Source organism: Aphelocoma coerulescens, chromosome 2, assembly GCF_041296385.1.
Source record: "Aphelocoma coerulescens isolate FSJ_1873_10779 chromosome 2, UR_Acoe_1.0, whole genome shotgun sequence".
NCBI classification, from domain to species: domain Eukaryota; kingdom Metazoa; phylum Chordata; class Aves; order Passeriformes; family Corvidae; genus Aphelocoma; species Aphelocoma coerulescens.
The window spans coordinates 14,790,202-14,811,220 of NC_091015.1; the positions used below are offsets into that span (position 1 = coordinate 14,790,202).

A 21,019-nucleotide genomic window follows, 5' to 3' on the forward strand; every position below is an offset into this window, starting at 1 on the left:
TTTCATTACCTAGAAGAGAGCAGAGACAGTTTTACCTGTGAGAAATTCTGGACCCCCTGATTAATTCTGTTATGATAAATATTACAAGGTAATATTACTAATGCAACATAAATGGTTGGTTTTTTCAAAACAGCTTTCTCATATTTAGCTCAATGATCCTATGAAGTTAGAGGTTTACTCTAGTTAAAAGTGCAATACTGGTATACTGTACAGCAAAATGCACACAAAGTAAAATGATTAGTGTATGGGATAAATCCTTTGTATGTGTTAATGTTGAGATAATAAAATCGAGAAATATCCAAAACATAGGTATGTGAATATAAAATAACTTAAATGATGTTCCTTAAACCCTCTCCCCCTCCCCCCTCCCTTAACAACTGAAATCCCATTTTAGGGATCATTAACAGAACTTTGCTTAAGGAACAGTCTGTAAACTTTGCTTGAACTGCAACATTGTAAACATGCATATGTAATAAAATTTTCCAGGCTTTATATTTACATTACTGAAATTATGTATCTGTAATGTTGGCATTGTATCTTTGGAAAGTTCAACAGCCTTTCCACGGACAACTAACTTATTGCTAAGTCAAGAAAACAGTTGTAGACTTACTTCATTTAAAAGCAGTCTTATTGAATAAGATAGCATTAAACAGTGTATTAGATAGGTACAGAAAAAAACCAAAACAAAACAACCAAACCAAACAAAAAAGCCACATGGTTCATTTTGAAAACCCAGTTGTTCTCCTGACGCTGGTAAACCAATGACCTAACGTAGCAATCAATCCCTGTGCCTGCACACAGTTCAAACTCTTTTTTCACTTCCATGTTCCTTATGTACCACTGAAACCCAGAATCAACACTGAAGCAGGATCTGTGTCTCAGTAACTCCTCAGAGAAAGAATTCAAATGCATTTTCTACATTACCAGAATAATGACAGTAGGTCAGACTTGTTGACGCATTTTATTGTGAGATGGGGAGTTTGGTAAAAAACTAGAAAATGACCATGATGTAACAAGGAACTTAAAAATGAAGTTTCAGATTTGTAACATACATACATGAATACAGGAACAAATTGGCACAAAAATGTTAAACATTGTTCCCAACACTGTTTTATAAGATTATTCTAATTTGGCTTACTAAGGAAATGAGAGTTTTATGGTTAAACTAATCTCTTAATAAAACTGCAGAGCATCATGCTATTAGTCACACAGTGAATTTCAAAATTTAAGAGCTTTATATTAAAAACTGGGTAAAGGTAAAATGAATTGATTGCAATTGTAAAATTAATACATTCCCATTTTAATTCTTCTGTTCTACAGTCCAAGGCAAGTATAAATGTTAACATAACACTGTTAAATCAAATCTCAATGCAAGAGAACCGATTGCATCTCTACTTTAAATCTTATCAACTTTCCAAATTTTCATACTAAAATATATTATTGTATTAATACAAACTACAGTATTATACACTACACTGTGTAATAAATAAAGAAATATAAAAATAAGACACATAAATATAAAAGTTTTCTAAAACTAAAAAGGTACATATGTCAGTAAGAAGGGTATTAATACTGCCAGGTTTGAAGACATACAGTACAAAATGTTGCACAGATCTATAAACTAAAAGAAATAAAATAATACTGATAGGTAAAAATCAGCTAACATTGTTAATAAATGGGGTCCATAATAACTAACATTTGAAAATACTTATGAGCCAGATAACATGTCACGTATGTGTCTGAAATTAAAGTAAACCAATAAAGCAATAAAGCAGATTAGAAAATTTCCCTTGTAATTATTGTAGAGAAATTCTGCAAGTCAGGTATTAACCCAAAATACCACCAAATAATTAAATAATGAAATATACCAGTGTTCTTACTTCTCTGATGGCTGAGTGTTTTTTTTCCCCATGAATAGTTTAGAAGTTTGATACAAATCAACAAATGCTAGTTATTGTAGGCCACACATTGGATAAAGGCTGCTTAGAGCCTTTGTAATACTGATAAATGGCACTTACAGCACACAGGTCTTGCATAAGGCCAAAAGAGATACAAAGCTTCATATCATATCCTTCATATTGTTACTACATACTCAAAACACAATTACAAACACTGTTTTTGACAACTTTCCTGTCCTTACCAGTATTAACACTGTTAGTCCCTGCAATCAGAACTCAACGACAATCTTCTCAACTACATTTTTAACCACATGAGTAAGAAACTTCAGTTCTTCTATCATCTTCTTTCTTAAGGCTAACAATACACTTTAAATGATAATATGCTCTACTACAACATCTAATGTCAGAAACTGCTACCTTCTAGGTTGAATTTACAAAGGTAGCCAAGCACTGTTTGCAACTGCATTACACGTCTCTGCAAAAGGGAATTCTGTAGTGCAGAAGTTCTCACATTTTAAAACATAAGAAAATACTGAAGCGGATTTAGGAAATGTTTTACCATTAAAAAAAAAAATCATATAAATCTCTCCCAATTGTACAGTTTAAAAATTAATCAACTTAAGAATGAAAATTAATACTGATAAAACAAACAATGCCAGATGCTTGTCTAATAATCAGGTTTCCTACAACCTGTTAAACCTTTGCTTCCAGAGTCACTGTATTTTTCTAATCTGCTTCATGTTATAAACTTGTTCCTAACTTTGAAAACTGTGTGAAAAATTACTAAGTTTGAGGTTCAGGCACACCTGGATTTCTTTTTTTTTTTATTTTCTTTTTTTTTATATATATATTTTTTTACACAGTAGTGAACAGAAATCACAGTATGCAGGCTACTGCGTTTCCATGAAAAGCATGTATAATATAGAAGGAACTTCATTACCAATTTCTTTTTTTTTTTCCTTATAGAAAAAACCTAGCATGTAAGCTTTATTCGTTATTTTCTTCTGACACCTGCCCATTATTTTGTATAACTTCTGGTTCTGCATTGCTTGCTTGATTTACAGCTCCATCGTTCTTGTTCTCTTCAGTTTTCCCTTCTTCTTCTACTGCTGCGTCTTCTTCTGCATCCCCTACTTCTTGTAGTTCCCTACATTCTTTTTCCTCCTGAAGTCCCTCTATGTCTTTTTCTTCTTCCTCCTCTTCCTCTTTTTCGCTGTATTCCTCCTCTTCCCTGGTTAGGCTCTCTCTCTCATCCGAGTCGATCTGCGAGGGGGACGCCCTGACCACCACGTGCTCGCTGCTCAGGACCTCCGGGCCCATCTCCTCCGGCTCGGCGCTGTCCCGCTCCTCCGTCTCCCTTTTGCAGTAGGAGTAGCGATGGTTCATGTGCTGAGAGTAAGACCCCGAGTGTGAAAACCGCTTTCCACACTTGTCACATTGGTAGGGCTTTTCCCCAGAATGCAGTCGCATGTGTTCAATCAAATGGTGTTTGTGTTTAAATGCTTTTGTACAGATTCCACACTCGTGAGGTCTTTTACCTGTAAAGTAAAGGACAAGCAATTGGAGATTTTGTGGCTGAAGTTTTAAAAATGCACACTGTTGTTTTCATTGAAAAATGCTGGTGGTGAACTTATTAGCATGGATTAAATTTTATTTAACAAGATGTCCTACTCCATGCATTATCAATCTGAGTTTCTCTCCCAAAGGATGAAGGTGCAAGAATACATTGTCACAATCACAAGAGTCATTTGTAACTTTTTTAGGAAAACTCATAGGAGGATGAAGAGATTCTCAGATACAACTTTTAGCACAAAAAAAGTGCAAATATAAATTAGAAAAGGAGACATTTTTCTTGCATAAACTATTTTCAATCAAAACCATTTTAACTTTTCTATATTGATGGTAATCTAAAATCAACTAAACTTTTATGTTGGATTTTGTGTACCAAGTCCTTCCATGATACTGGTGAAAGGAAAAGCATTCTAAAATCTAGGTTGAATATTTTATGTACAAAACTTGCTGAATACACATGTATTGACATGAAAAATCTGCTTCACTCAGTGTGTTTCTGCTCTGTTTTCCAGCTATTGTCTTGATTCCAGAGTCTCTCATAAATGTATCAGGAGCCTAGCAGTGTTATTTTGATTTTAACATTTGAAGTTGTTACACAAAAGAACTTTGCAGTCTTAGCTCAGACATAAAAGACAAAGCAAGACAGCAGGTTTTTGGTCACACTACATAGACAACCAGCACATCCATGTCGTCTCATGCTGAACAAGCAACGAGGTGGGTGCTGGTCTCTCTTCCCACGGAACAAGTGACAGGACAAGATGCAATGGCCTCAAGTTGTGCCAGCAAAGGTTTAGATTTGAAATTAGGAAAAATTTCTTCACCAAAAGGGTTGTACTGGCACAGGCTGCCCAGGGAAGTCATTGAGTCACCATCCCCAGAGGTATTTAAAAGACGTGTAGATGTGTCACTTCTGGGACATGGTTTAATGGTGGACTTGGCAGTGCTGGGTTAATGGTTGGACCCAATGATCTTAAAGGTCTCTTCCAACCTAAATGATTTTATGATTTTGAACATTACATTGAACTCAAAACTGGTATGGGAAGAACAATTGTGTTAGGAAAAGGAGGAGTTAAAAGAGTCTCAGGACAGGATAGGTATGAAATTAGATACCCTTAATGAATACAACTTGAGAAGATCAAGGCAAAAAAGAATTTGCAATGCTTTTAATTTTATATGTGAGATAATATTAAAATGTTAATACACAGAAATATAATTAATAGAATATAGTATAGTAATTCATCTACTCTGCAAGCCAAGAAAGTAGAGCGGCATGATGGGAGTAGCCAAAAGTTCTAAAGAGTTTCTTTTATGGATGTGGGGAAAGAGGACATAACAGAGCCAGCAAGAAAGAAATACATAATACAAAACCCAATATGTATTTGGCACCTAACGAATTAAAAAAAGAATTTTTATTTTACGACACCACAGAAGAAAAAAGAGAGCAAGAGGTATTAAAAAAATCCTAAAGATACCAGAACTGGAGCCAAAAGGGACAACTATGAGAAATTAAAAATAAAAATCAAAGCCAAAAGGGTGTTCTTTGCTGGTTAGATTCTATGTCTAATGAATATCTGAAGCTGTTAATTTCAGGTCATTACAAATATGGCTCAGTTTGAAAATCCTTCATGCCAGATAGGCATGCTGCTTTTCATGTAAAGTATCAAATACATACATGATCCCTTTTTTTCAAAGTTGTATTTTTAATTTTTTCTTAATTTAAAACCAGGCAAGGTAAATTAAAAGCAATATATCCTCAGTTATAGGCTGTGGTTCACAGATGATTATTCACAAGCCAGATGCAAAACCTCCCATTTTTCTATTCAGGGTTTAGGTCTAACAAATTGAAAGAAAGACAGAATTGCTGTTGTGTCAAACAAATTTACAAAACCAGGGGTTTCTAAAGAAAGCTTAGCACAGGCAGTAAGGACTGCTACACTTCCCTCCACCGTCTGAAAACTGGATTCCAGTTGAGATTATCAGTTACACATTATCAAAGAAATAATGATTGGAAACATCTTTTCCCAGTACATACCTGTGTGTTCATACTTATGCCTCAATAATGAGCTGCTCTTCTGGAATATTTTGTCACATAAATCACATGCATACATCCCATTTTCTGTCTTTCTCATTTTTTTCTTTGGGGGTGTTGAATCAGAATCATTTTGATCTTCTACATTGGGTATTCCTTCTGAGCTAGTGTCTTGCCTTTCATCCTTCAGAAAAATTTAAAAAAAAGTTAAGTTCAATAAAAAAAGTCACCCACATAAAATGAAGCTGCTATTCTCATTCAATTCCATAAGCAGACAAACAAAATTGTTTAGACTTCCACAGTCAAAAAAAATCTTTTACTGCATTGTTCTGCTTTGCAGACCCTACCACCATCCAGATGCAGAATCCTTACTGGGACTGGCTTTAATCCCATCCAAATCTGACTGTTGTCCAGGTCCAATTCAGGGCCCATAAAATAAATGCAATATTACAGACCTGTAAAGCACTTCAGTAAGTGGGAAGAGCAAATCTGCCATCCTACTGCATTTTTTGCTAATGCTGGTCACCTACCTTTTGCTGCCTCACAGACTTTAAGAAGTTAAAAGGCTGTTTTTGCTGAAGTTTTCACAAAAATGCTATTTAAGTCACCATTCGAATTTGCATATTTGACGACCTTCTTCCTCATGAAACTACCAAAAATACTACTTAACCCCAAATTTAGGGGACTTCAAATAGTTTCATTACTAGTTTCAAAAATATAATTGTCTATTTCTAAGCATTTCAAGTGCTAAAGCTCCCCTCTAAAAGCACAGTGTTTTCTACTGACATCAGCAGCATCACTGCACACATATTTTATCACATATTATCAAATCTGAATGTAAAAGTGTACATGTTAGCTACCTCAAATGTCTGTCTCAAGCTTTTAATATAAGCAACCTTGTAACTCTTCAAGGCTCCTCAGTCTCTGGCAATACAGAAGCCTGAATAAAATGCAACAGCCAGTTTCTAAGATTTAAGCAGAAACACTCAGGCACTTTTCTGTTCTGCCCTGTCCCTACCTCAATGTGCACAGGTGATTCTCAGGAGGACTGACCCTGGTTAGATCACATCTGGATGTACCCAGGGAAGAGCAAGCCAGGATACAGGAATGGCAGATGAAGAAGACAAATACCTCCCTGACTTTCAATTGAGAGTATATCTGTGTTTTGTTTAAAATGCCATTATGGTGCAGGATGAATTCAGCTACTCTGCAAGCCAAAGAAGCAGAGCAGCGTGAAATGCAGCCAAACATTCCGAAGAGTTTATTTTCTGAGTGTGGGGAAAGAGGAGATACAGAGCCAGCAAAAGACAGAAGCTATGGTTTTACTTTGCTTTTTGATCAGGAGCATTAGATAGTCTTTAAAATAGTGAGCACTAATGTCCTAGAAAATTAAATATGGAGAAGAACTGAGCTGTCCCCACACAACAGTTTCTGTTAGTCTGGATTCAAGATGCCTGAGCTGACTAGCTTTGCAGAGGGCACAACAGTAATGTCTATTACCCATTTACAGTCAAGTCAAATAAGCCTGATAGCTTGTATTTATATTTTTGTTTAATTAACCCTGATAGTTTTCTGTTAGCTCAGCACTGATACAGATTGAATACATCATACATACATCATGCAGGAATATGGGGATCAAATTACCTGATTTCCATTGGCTTGGGTCTGTTTTGGTGGTGTCTCATGAACTGCAGGACTAACTGTAGTAGAGTATGTATAAGCCACCTGTGGAATCAAAATGGTTTGCTTATTGGCAGCAAGAGCTCTCAAGCAGGGAACACTGTTCTGGTCAGCAATGGCAACAATTGTAGGTAACTGGGCAGTGACTGTAGGTATAGCAATATTTATGGGATTGGCACTTGGTGGGATTACATTTACAATAGGATCAGAGTCTGTAACACTGTTGTCCTTTTGTGGTTCTTTTTTTGCACAAGTTAAGTTCAAAGGTTCTTCTTGGACAGAATAAACACTGTTCTGGTAAACACTAGTTATGGTAGATCTTTCCAACAGTTCTCCATGTTGCTTTGGTAGAGAAAGGTCAAGAGGTTCTATTTGTGGCTCTTCTTGTACACCCTCTGCCGTGTACGTGTAACCCTGTGAATTTCTTGATGAAGAAAGGTTTAGTGGTGATGCAGATGGCGTGCTACTGTGTGAACCATTCAGAGTTGATCCCCCTGGTAAAGTCTGAGATTTCGTTGTACTGACAGGATTTTGTGAGTTATTTGTGCTGTTCTGGGGTTCACTCACATTTGTAGTTGCTGCTTGATCATCGTTGTCTGTGGGACTGCTTAATTTAACTTGTTCAGGAGAAGATGGTCCAGAAGACTGCACAGAAATTTGTCCAGCTTGCATTTTTTCAAACCACTTTTTTACCACATCCAGTGGTAGGTTTACAGAATCTGCTATTTTTGAAAGCTCTTCTGCGCTTGGTTGTGCATTTAATGCATAATACGCCTTTAGGAGCGATAGAAGGTTCTTTAAAGGTGGCTGACCAGGAGATAAGTTGTTCTCCCCAGCTTCTGATGGGACAGGGGACTCGGGTTTCTCAGCTTCTGTTCCACTGGGCTGGGGAAGCTGAGGAGGGCTTTTTGTTTCATAGTGCTTTAATTCTTGAAGTGCATTAAGATCTCCTGGACAGTCATCACAAAGAAGACAAGTGCTATCGTTGGTCTCTCCTTCAAAGTTCTTATCTTTCTCAGACTTCACTGTGAGATCTTCTGGTAATTTCTCATTTTTGCAACTATTTGCAGGAACAGAGTTTTCTTTTTTTAGATTTTGTGGAACAACCTGAAGTTGACTTGGCTGCTCCAAGCTGTAGTTGATGATAATTTTGGTTGTCCCATCTTGGTCAACCAAAGGAAGACTGATCGCTGAAATGAGGGAATGGCCAGCTTGTTGTATAGATGCATTGTTGATTGTTTCTTGTTCTTTGGACACAAGATTAGCATGATTGTTTTCCAGTACTTGCCTTATTACATTACCATCCACTGCCACTTTCAGCACATTTTGAATGTCACTTAAATTGATGCTTATGGGAGACACCAGACCTACTGTTGGTAGAACAACAGCTTGCACCACACCCTGAGGAGAACTGGTTGCCTGCAATGGGCTACCACCACTAAAAACCCCATTCTGCAAAGGGGTTGAACAATTAATTCCTGAAGCAACCACTATGGGCTTGAATTCATAATCCACAGGTTCAGTTTTAATTTGGTTAAGAGGAAGCTGCTCTTGCAAGGGTTTATTTTCTATCTTTTGTCGTATCTGTGGTCTTGCTGGGCTACCTGGTGATGCAGAAAGGGAAGGGGAGGAGCACTGAGACATCTTGAGCCCTGACCGGGCTCGACCATTCACGGGCATCAAACCAATACACTTCTTACTGCTTATGTGTGAACTGTATGAACCAGAATGGGAAAAACGTTTCTTGCAGTTTGGGCACTCATATGGCTTCTCTCCTAAAGACAAAAAAAGAAAAGAAAAGAAAAAATGCATATGGAACAGTTAACCAGGTTACAGTGTAACTACATCAAATAATAATTACCAGAAAGAATACATTATAATGACCTCTCAAAAAGTCCTAGGGAAAAAAAAATCTAGTGAATTGAACAGTAAGAGTATAGCTCTGATCCAAGGCTCCTTTAATAAGTTTGTGATCCACTAGTAGGTATAGGATGATGCCCACATAATCATGTGTTCCAGTATTTCTCTATTTGACAATTACAGATTTCACTGAACTCCATTAAAATAGTACCCCCACTAACTTCAGAAGCTACATAAAGTACTTCAGAATGGAAAAAAAAAAGAATATGATTAAAGAAAAAAAATGCAATAAATGCAAATCATAATGTATAAGGAGCTATGCATATTTTATTGCAGCAAATGCAAATACAATCTACCCATATTTGCTACAATACTCACAATAACCCACAATACCGGGTTAAAGACAAAAATTAATAATCTCTTTTGAGTGACCACATCTAACCTATTGTTATATTATAAATTAAAATATATTATTATATATAACATTTCTTATAAATTGGAACTTTTCTAATAAATTGTGTCCTGAGTCTATGTTAATATGACTTGTCTTGAGTGATGACAATTACAGTGACAGGAGGAACACACGGTTCTTATGCCCTGATTATTATCAATTAAAATTCTCTAGCAAGGCTTGTAACACACTGAATGATCTGCAAACATTGAAGAAAAAAACAGACAAGTGAAAAGGACCAGAAAGATGTCCCTATTTCTTCTGTGACAAGTCAAGTTTTCCTTAATTGTAAGAGATTAAGTTGCAACTTAAAATCCTCTTTGAGTTTTTCTGCATATTCCCTGCACAGAGGTGAAGGCTGCAGGCAGTGCTTGCAGTATTCCAGAGGGAAAAAAATAAGGAAAACACTAGTATTTTAAACTTAGACTTACAAGACTGCTACTACATCAAAGTTATAAAGAGCAGAAATGGCAACATTAGTACTCAATTCAACGCTTGATTTATTTACCACTGTGGATTCGTAGGTGCTCCTTTAGGTGATGTTTATATTTAAAAGCTTTTCCACATTCAGTGCACTTGAATTTTCTATTACCACTGGACTGCGTCACATGTCTCTGTAAGAAAGAAGTCTTAATTATTTTACAGGACAAAATCTTGCACAAACACCTTGTATTTTCACATTGCAACAGAGAAAATGCAATACAAACCTGAAAACAATCAACCATAATTTTAAGACACTGAAGGTGGTATGGAAAAAGAAACAAATTACAAATCAGGTAAAAACTGAGACACATTTTTTCTGAATAAATCTGGTACAGTAAAAAGAAAAAAATAAATTCAAAATATAGTTGCCCCTTCTCCTAAATTCAGGTGATGTCTACACTGACATGTTATGTGAGTAGGAAGTTCCAGGATGAATCCTAATTCTACTTGTGAAAGCAAAAACATCAGGAAAAACCCCAAGCCCACTACCCACAGAATATTTCATGCAGGACAGAAAATATTAAAGTTGACAGAAGCCTGTTTAAACTTAAATCAATTGACTTGATTTTTCCATTTACATGCTTCCAGGGCTTACTGTTGGCCTTGGATTCCTCTATATAATGATGCCACAAGATTGCTCAAGGGAAGGTAGCTCAGTGACAATAAAGGGACTTCTGGTCACAATTAATTTGCAAACTAAATGTGAGAAACTAAACTGAAACAAATAAAAATATGGAGGGATTTCCCAAGTACTCAACATCAAACCTCTTCACTATTTGCACTGAAGCTCTGTGATTATTTTTGTTAGATTTTGCCTTGTGTGAGCATTTATTGTTAACTTCTAAATTGTTTTTGTCTTTATTGCTACACTAGCATAAAAAAAAGCAACAGCTAAGACAGACGTGCAATATGTAGTACATGCGACATGTATTTGCAAGATCTGTAATTTTACCCCAAACTGTGTAAAACTATGAATGTGTATTTTTAAGGACAAAAATCACATGCACTTTAAAAGTTGAAGCAGCTTAATTACCAACATGTAATAGAGGAATTAGGAATTCTTCTTTTCAAACAACTTGTTTATTAAAAAAAACCCAGCAGCTCCTTTTTAAGTAGAGCTTGCTTGACAAAAAGATATTGTACCACAATTGGGAAACAACTGCACATTTTTGGTAACTGGGGGAAGCATTTTCATAAACTCATGAACAGAGCTGTGTGGTGGCTGGTGAGCCTATGATACAAGGGACAAAGGTGGGGCAGTCCTTAGTACAGAAGATTTCTCCCCAGGTTAAGGTGACAGAAAAGGCTTTCCCCCGGAAGCATTATTCTAGTATGTTAATGTATCCCAGTTCTGCTTCCCTGGTTGGCCCATGGCCTCCCTGCCCCTTGCTACCTTGTATGTCCCTGCCCTAGAAGGTTCTCCACTCCAGGTTTCCCTCATTGGCCCCTGCCCCATCACCACTCCCTCAGAGTTTCCCCATTGGTTCCCTTACCCTAACCCCACCTGTGTACTGCCCCCGTGCCCTCAGATCATTGGTCCCTGAGGCTTGATCTGCTCCCATATTTAACCCTGGACCCTCCATTGTTCTTTGTCCCTGGAACCCTTCACGAGCGTGGCTGCATTAAACCCCTCCCGTGGAACTCTATATGGAGACCCTTCCCAGCTCTTTGTCGTCGACCCATTCACTGGAGCTATCTGCGTGTGTGTGCGTGGGCCCGTGTGGGTACAGTGGTCCTGCCGAGCGGCTTCGCTCTGGAGATGCTTTTAGGAAGGTCGTGGCACCTTGGGCTCCAGCACCGACAAGCCGCATCAGACAGTTTGTGGCAAGCTGTTCATGGACTCTGGGGACAAAGAGGCTGCCCACCACGAGCAGCGGGTGTGGATCAGTTGCCTCTGGTGTGAAACCATGTGGGGAACTCCTAGCCCTGGCTCCGGCCTGCTGCGCTCGGCAGCACTGGGAGCAGATGCTCACCACATGCTGGGGCTCTTCCCTGAGCACAGACATGACTGCTGGGCTGAGAAGTGTGCTGGAGCAGCAAGGATGGATAAAACTCGGGATGATGACCCTGCTGTGAGACACACGTGCAGATCTGAAGAACTCATGGTTGTGCAGGTTGCTGGATGAAAGTCTGAACTCTTGCAATGAGATATGCTGTCCAAATTATCAACCCTTCCTGTTCTACTCCCTGTCCTCCTTTATATGTTACAAATGCTAACAGAAGACAAATTGAAATAAGATAATCTAAATTACTTCCCAATACTCTAATTCAACGGTTCCCTTGGAATAAGCATTTGGTTGAGCTGCAGATTTTACCTTTCAGCAGATTCTGCTCCCACCCTGCTCAGGGTGGGCTGCTTCCTGTCTCCTCCTGGGCTCTGCAGTGAGGTCTCTACTCCAACTTATCCCGATTAGCATCTGACCCTCGTTCCGGGGTTTGTCAGCTGTCTTTTGCTAGTTCACATGGCTTTTCAGCTCCATTTAACTAAGTCCCTTGAAGATGATGTTCTAGAAGATTGTGGCTGACTCACTGCATTTCACTTTAATGATCCAACTGCACGGAGTCTAAGGGACCATGTCAAGATTTACTTAAGCCTGCCAAGAATCAGTTAGTACAATTTGACTTGAGATTATACAAGCTAACAGATCTCAGGATATATACAGTTACTGCAGGTCCTGGACTACATAAATATTCATACTAAGTATCAGTGCATGTATTCAATCTGTCAGAAATGATTCTGCTCCAGTCTTTAAATCTAATATTCTATTTCTAAGGCATGGAAGTCCACACTCCACTTACCAAATTTTTAATGAGTTTTCCTGTTTTCCTGATCATAGCTATAAGGTGCTTTAAGCTTTCTGCTATGTAGTGTTTCCAAATCTATTTTGCTTTAGCTTCTTATATTTGTAACTCTCTGTTCAGCTTTCTTGCTGTCTCTCGTAATACTGTTTTATCTATCTGGGACTTCGTCAGAAATACTTTGAAGGATCTTCTTTAAAAGTAACTGAGAACTCATAACACTTCTCCAAAGTACCACCTGTAATACTTTCACCTTCATTTTCTCAGATTCAAACGTTTTTCCCCATTTCAGCACTGTTAAAGCCTCATTAGAGAATTAACTGCAATATTCAAAGAACATTCCTTCACACTCCTTCAAGGACTGAAAGAAGAACCATCAGCATTAAGGTCTGTAACTAGCGACTAATACATCCCTGCATCAAATGTTTACTGTGCTTAGCACTGAAGCCCACCCCTCTCACACCAGAGAACAAAACTAATTAATGAGAATCCTCAAAAGTTATTTGGAAGACAGAAATGACAGGTATATCAGGGGTTTTTCACAGATGGTTTGACCACAGTCTCTAAGAACTGCCATTTTTCAGCAGTGTGCACAACACTGCAAAATTCTGAAAGACTACCTACAGGTGCTTCATAAATTGATGAGAAAAAAATTAAAACAAATATAAGAATCACTTTTTCACACTTCAGCATCTCTTCTGGTGCTTCACATGTGGAGTCAGACGAAACATACGCAGCATCACCTCCTACCAACTGTTAGTGGTGTAGGAGCAGCCAAGGGAGCCTTGAGGAGCATGGGGAGGAGGGAGGGATGAAGGAGAAGGTGCAGGATGGCTCTCATCTGTCTGCTGGAGCAGAAGTTTTGCACACCTCCCCCTCGCTCAGAAGGAGGTCCAGTGTGCAGGTATCCCTTCCACTGCCTTCACTACACTAGATTTTATCTTTGCTCCTTGCTTCTTTGTACAGAACAATTACAAAATTGTCACGTGATGGACATTACCAGCTAACCAAGTTATCCAAATAATCTATTGTCAGGTGAAGTTCTTTTAGAATAAGACATCAAGTTTTAAACATGCAGCTGTTTAAGATCCACAACCAGGAGGTCTATATTTTACTAAGGACAAAAGTTCATTTTCCATTACACAAATGATGTAATCATGTATATGCAGCCAAGTTTGAAGACATGACAACTTTGTGATAATAACCTAAACAAATAAGTATTTCAAATTTGCCAAGTATCTAAACTATTGTAGTTTTAATTCTGGTTATGGCTTGAGAGAAAAGAACACACTTAAACAGGTGTAATACTGAGTTCCAGATGCTTCCTAGAAACAACGTTAATCAAATACAATTGTGCCTTCAAAAGTCTAAATCCATTAAAACATATCTGTGGGAATACAATTTAAGCTTCCCTTTTTAGCAATTCTTCTGAGAGTGTTTACTCACTTGGTATTTTTTATTTTTTCATTCAAACTACATGCAAGTATGGGAAAGGCTTCCATCTCCCTCAACTACCTTATTCTTCTGGTTTTAGGCTCGTAACTGAAAAGACTGAAAACAAATGTGGTAGCCCACAAAAAAGCATTATATAAATAGCATTCATAGACTTTATAGTTAGAAATATAAGATGTATGTAAGACGAAAGTAACTTTTCAAGTAGAAGCAGAGCCAAAAAGGAAGTGAAACAGAAATTAATTGTTCATGGGAAGCATATTTGAATAAAAAAGAACTGCCACACCAGAATATGCTGGTGAGGTTATTCCAAAGCTTGTGAGAAAATAAAATCCTTGCAGCAGGATGGCTGATACTTCTTGTACCTATTTAGTTGACCTGCGAATGTGAACACTTAGGTATAGAAATGTATAATAAATTTTTAAGCCCTTGAAATTGCTGGACTTGGTAATACTTTGTAGGACGGAGGTTAATAGCCAATGTGTAAAAAAGCATCTCCTTTACTCTGGGATACAGCCTTTCAGTCTTTTAACAAAAGATCTGTTGGTTTGGTGCTACCAGAAATGGTGGAAGCACCTTTACTTTCAAATTCTGTTTTGCATCTTTCTCTTGTATTTGTCTCCTGTTTCGTTTCTGGAGAGTATCAATCTTTCTAGTCTGTCCTCAGAAGAAAACATCTCCAAACCTCTTTAAGGTGGCAGTGGAAAATCTGTATGGTTTTCTCTCTGCATAATTCCTGACTGTTTCATTTGGTTCCTGAGCCTCAGAGTGCCTCTGATAAGCTATGGAAGCATGTGCTGGGGATGGACGATGGGACATTGTGGGGATAAAAAAAGAAAAGAAGAAGAAGGACAGGAGAACAGAATCTCAGGATCTTCTGTAGTGATCAGAGGGCTAACTCATGGAAGACATTTCAGGGAACCATGCCCTCAGGTCAGTCCATGAACCAGAGAAAAGAAGCTCATAACATCTTTAGCCTTTTATGTTGCTTCATTTAGTACTGAAACACTGTATTTTACAGACTAATTATTTGTAAATTGTCTTATAGCATGAATTTAATTTAAAAACTGTACCTCACAATTCAAGCAATGGAAATTGCCCCTTGTTTCTTAAGGGCAAAAATGCTAAGAAAAAAAAAGGAAATGTTTCATTAAAGTTTTGCAATTAGATTTGAGTCATAATTTTTATGCAATTTTTATGCCAACGAATAGAAAAAAACCAACAAATTACTTATAAATGTAATAAAGCACTTCTGAAAACAACTGCCTAGATGAATGAAAACAGGAATTGAGATCTCAATCTTTGACAGCTACAGAAAAAGCCTGACTTGGGCAGCAAGCTTGAGTGTGTGCTCTGGGACTGGACCATCAGCACACAGATAATCTGCTGTGAACAGCTTACCCACTCTGCACATTTCTGCCCATATAACAACTCACAGGGTTGCTACAGAGGACAATAAACCCTTAATTCCAACGCCACTTACTGGATCTCTTCCTGATTTGTGTGATGTCATGTGGCGGTCGAGCTGCGTTCTGTAGGCAAATGTGTAACTGCACAAGGAGCAACTGAAGTTATCTTCATTTTTTTCATGGCGGTATTTGATGTGTTCCTTCAGAGAGGTGAAACGCTTGTACCCTCGATCACAGTACGGGCAGGTGAGCAGCTGGGAAAACGCGTCAGGTGTTCCTACACAGGAGAGACAATGCACCAGATTTAAATAAACAAGTTCCAAACTTATTACCAGCAACAAACAGGCTTTGCATTTACAGATATTGCTGTAAGAAAGCATGCAGCTGCTGGAAGCTCCATCTGTTTTAGAGAAGGACTAGTGATAATTCAGATTTTTTCCACAGGTATTATGCAACCTCCCACACTATGGTATGGCTGCCCCAGTGTACACTGGAGAGAGTCAGCACAATATGCTGATAGGACTAGGGGGAATGGTTTTAAACCAAAAGAGAGTAGATTGAGACTAGATATAAGGAAGAAATCTTTTGTGATAAGGGTGGTAAAACACTCGAACAGATTGCCCACAGGGGTGGTAAATGTCCCATTCCTGGAAACATTCAAGACCAGGTTGGACAGGGTTCTGAGCAACCTGATAAACTTGAAGATGTCCCAACTAATTTCAGAGGGGTTGGACCTAGAAGACCTTTAAAGGTCCTTTCCAACCCAAACCATTCTGTGATTCACAGATAAGTACATGTTATTAGGGCATACTGTCTGCAGGACAGAAAGTAGAGAGATCAAACATGAGAGCATACCTATGAGTCTAATGTGATCTATGGAATCTCTTTTGCTGGCTTTCATGAAGTACTTCTGTATTAGTACAGGGAAAAGTGAAACCAGATTGAAGCTAAATATTAATTTCACAAGTCTATTTCGAGAAGTCACCATTTATAAAGTTTTAACTCCATCCCTTCATATCAGCATATGTTTAGCCCTCCACATAGTAACTCATTCTATCCTTGAAAAATTAATTTTTTAAAGGACTGAAAAAAATATTTCTTTATAAATTGATGAAGGTATGTTCAAATAAATGCAGGGTTTGCTGTATTTGATCAAACCATCAATTTATAGGTATGATATACTCCAATGACCATGCTTCCGTGCTTCAAGACAAACAGGAAGCAAATGTTGCAAGGAGGCTTCTATGCACTGTGCTGAGCATGAGAAAGGTGGAAGGTCTTTACTGATTAACATTTTATGCTCTGACGCACAAGGGGCACATTTGTACACGCTGTCATTTTAAGTTTCAGAACTGTAAGAATTATTAATACTCATAAAATGAACCAGTACTTTAGAAAGTACTTCTGAATTATTTACCTTCATGACCTCTTCCAGCAGTTATCACCTCAGATTGATTATATGTTCCACGAAGTAGCAATTCATTCTGTTTGTGTGGAATTTACCAACTTTATTTTTACTGAATGTGCCACTGTTCTTGCAACAGTGAAAAGCAGAGTTAAACCACTTTTCCTTATTGCTAAAAATCACCACTTTTTCTGTCATATAGGTCCTTTAACACTTTGTATAGTAACAATCAAGGTAACCCCTATCCACAGGGATTTTTTGTTGTTCTTTCCATTTCCGCTTTTCCTGGTTTAACTGAAAAAATGAAGCCATCCCCACATGTGAAGAACAAGTATGCTTCCTTTCAATTCTCTTTTTACCATCTATAATTCAACTCATCTGACATAAAGAATACTCAATTTCAGCACAAATATAACTCAGTGGAAATGTCAAAAGCATGTTAATTTATATTCTATTTCCATTGGAGGAAATGGAGAAATGACAATGGTTTCCCAAAATCACTAAAAACTCTGACTCTGTCACTTCTCTTGTCCAGTAACCCAGTTTGGAAGCACATACCATTACCAAATGTCACTATATTTTTGGCATTTTCTGTTCCAAAATGATTAAAACACTAAACACTATTATTCAGCATTGTGATCTTCAGAATACTTCTCTGTGAAGTTACTGGGATAGGTCCAATTTAAATGATTAATACAAATGTGTATTTTTAATGATTACATGGAAATCATATGGCAAGTCTGCAAAACTAACTTGACAATATGTGCCACTGCAACCACATATTAAAATCTTAAATTAATGAATGCACTTTTTAAAGTAAAATTTCTAATAGCATAAAATCTCTGGAGCAGAAGAACAAAAAGGTTATCTTTACTTCTTTCACTGCTCTCCCTTAGACTCCAGTACAGTACTACTGCTACAATGACATTTATCTGTTCAGTTATATACATTTTTTAAAATGACTAGAACACAACAAATTCTAACCATTTATGTAAGATGTTACTTTTTACTGAAAAATCATAAATACTCCAACTATCACAAGCAATCTAAGCTGAACAATTAAGAAAACACACAGAATGCAAAACCCATCTGAACAGCATTTGCCTTCAAATATTTCATGACGAAGAAATGAACGAAGTGTAACTTCTCATCTCACTCAGAACACCTTAAGCATGAAACTTTCTCAGAGAAAAAGAACGAGATCTACTTAAAAATAACAACAGGCCATTATTTTTTCACATAGATGTTTTTGTATGAACAATGCTGCTTTTTTTCCCCACTGCTGTCTTTTCAGGCAAAAAAGCCAAACCCAAAAGCTTGTCATAGACTGGCTACCCAATAAAAGAAATTCTATCTAATAGATCCTTTTGGGAGCTTTGTTTAGAAATATAAAAAAGGAAAGAAACACGTTATAGCTATTCTTAAGTTATTCTTATATAAAACTGTACTATTTTGCTTTACATCTATTATATTTAATAAATGTTTATTCTGTTCTTTCATATAAGGATGTTGAATGGATTTATGAAAGCTTGAACTTTTCTTTTCAATGACTTGAGGTTATCATGTAGGTACTCATACAACTGAATCCCAGTGCATGTCTTGTTTCACAAAATCAAGTGGCAATGTTTTTTGCATGATGATCCTATCCTCTTATAATTATTTAACTAAAGTTTTTTACCTCTATAGTTACGTGTACATGCATTCTGCTGTCTTAAGTACAGCAGAAGTTTTGGGCCAAGTAGTGAGTACAACTGATTTCATAAGAACTGAACTGGTGACATATTTACCATTTTCATCCTGACCACTAGCTTCTGGTGTGCCTTGTCTCTGGTCCTCCTCAGGTGCTTCAGGGTAGATAACAGCTGTATCTTCTTGTTGAAGGAACTCTTCAACATTAGGGTCATGGTTTTGCTCATTTTCTGCATCAGAATCACATTCATCTTCTTTTACTAAGCATGAAAAACAAGCCACAAGATACAAAATTAAGTTTAAAAAGAACATAAATGAGATTCAGTAATTTACATTACCAAATCTCCCTCTAGCCAAGGATTTAAAAGCTCCTTACAGATACTAGTGTAGGTCAAGCCCTTTAAGATGCCAGATTATGCCACATTTTAAAAGAACTGGCAGCATAATGATATTTAAAAACTTGACTAAACACAGTTTACCTCTTTAACTCAGTGCATTTTTATCATTTCATATTTAGCTGTTCTTATCAATTTCCAAAAAAATCTTAAATGCAACATTAATTATGATTTAGGCCTTGTAGCTGGAAGGTCAGTTTACCATCTTGGCTCCTGTCTTTGCAAAAGGACCTTTGCTGCCTTCAAGACACAATTTTTCATGTTATTTATAACTGTTCATTAGCACAAAGAAGATATTTAAACTCAGTAACAAGCTGGCCAGAAAAATGCAGCAAACTTGAACTCTGACTGGCTTGCTCTCTGGTGTTGGAAATGGCTACCAAAAAGGCTTCAGATCTAGTTAACACGCTTCAATATTCTCCAGTTAAAAACTTAAAAGAGAAAAACCCAGTGATCAACTGTATTGCAAAATTAGCAAATAATAAAGTAAATATTTTACTTAATGCACATACGATAAATATTTGATACCAAGTATTTCCCTAAATACATTGTTCATAGAGTTTATTTTTAGCATGGTGGAACATTCTGTGAAAGCTCTGCCTGCAGCACCCTAAATCATGACAGATGTTCTCCACTATTAATGTGAGGTATATTTTTAATAGGAAAGAGAAGTTTTATGATTCATCTCAGTGTGAAGTCATATACTCAATTTACAATTTGACACAATCTTTTTATGACATGAGGCTGTCTCACATGTAGAGGGTAATGCAATGAATAATGCAGCTCTCCACATTTATGTGGAGAGAACTGACTTTATAGGAACTTAAAAGAATGTGTGAATCTAGAGTTTAAAACATATCAATGTTTAGATATGGGTTTGCTTTTAAATAAGACTTACTCTAATATTATCTATCTATCTAGTAAGGGCATTAAATAAACCCCCACACAACTTTAAAAAGTTGGATGGGATATATATTAATCTTCTGTCAAGCAGAGAACTAGAAAAAATAACAAACCATCTGTTTTTGTTTGAGTCTGAAACTGAAGTACACATTTTATTTTGCTTTCTGTGTAATCAGTACAAATAGAGGAGTTGATAATAAAATACAGTATTAGCTTAAGTTTATTTTTATATATTTTTTTGTAGTTTAAAACACTACCTGTTGATGGGTACACCTACATACGAGATCATTGCTACTCCCAGTTATTTCCTTTGGAGACATGGTGCTGCTGGAGCTCTGTGGTCAGTCCTGGGGAGGGAGGGAGGGCTGCTTTGTGTCACTGGTCACCTACACCTCTGGATCCTGGCCACCAAAAGGTGCCCAGACTATTTTCCTCAGCTAAAACACTGTTTACAGTTTAATACCTCTAGCATGGAAAAGCAAAGCAGTTTTATAAACAGAGGTGGGAGAATTCCAAAGATTTCAGAATGATACTCACCTAACCAAAATTCAATAACACTTTATGTATAAGGGACTCAGATTAACAAAGAAATACCTGTACATCCAATTTCATCTGTTTGAGCTTCAGGCCCCAGGATTTCCTTTCTTTCTTTTCCAGCTGAAATAGCACATTTCACAAAAAGAATGAACATTTTAAGAAAACCCCACAAAACAACAACAAAAGCCACATGCAGACCAACTTAATATACTTGAGTTATTTCTTCAGCAGTGCTTTCCATTTCTGTATTGTTTAGAAGAGTGTGTTTAAACACAATGTTCTTTCAAAAATATGGATGGCACATTATTTCAGCAGTGTGTGATCAGTTGAACCACAAAGGTATTTCATACTTAAGGAAACCAAACCTTAAAAGGAAGCAATACTAAACACTGACCATTATGTGAAGGGAGGTAAAGACATGGACAGTGTGTTTCACCAGCAAATCCAGAGTCAGCTC

The 21,019-nt window shown here is 37.2% G+C and overlaps 1 protein-coding gene across 1 annotated transcript in view; it reads right to left on the reverse strand.

Annotated features, from left to right (window-relative positions):
- Positions 1 to 942: 942 nt before the first annotated feature.
- Positions 943 to 21,019, reverse strand: part of ZEB1 (zinc finger E-box binding homeobox 1) — a 121,600-nt gene continuing 101,523 nt past the window's right edge. The window contains exons 3-9 of the mRNA XM_069006531.1: positions 20,620 to 20,682; positions 18,826 to 18,987; positions 15,708 to 15,910; positions 9,999 to 10,104; positions 7,144 to 8,954; positions 5,503 to 5,683; positions 943 to 3,436 (exon numbers count right to left, since the gene is read on the reverse strand). Coding sequence (XP_068862632.1) covers positions 2,886 to 3,436; positions 5,503 to 5,683; positions 7,144 to 8,954; positions 9,999 to 10,104; positions 15,708 to 15,910; positions 18,826 to 18,987; positions 20,620 to 20,682 — 3,077 coding nt within the window. The 3' untranslated portion in view covers positions 943 to 2,885. The remainder of the gene's footprint in view (positions 3,437 to 5,502; positions 5,684 to 7,143; positions 8,955 to 9,998; positions 10,105 to 15,707; positions 15,911 to 18,825; positions 18,988 to 20,619; positions 20,683 to 21,019) is intronic.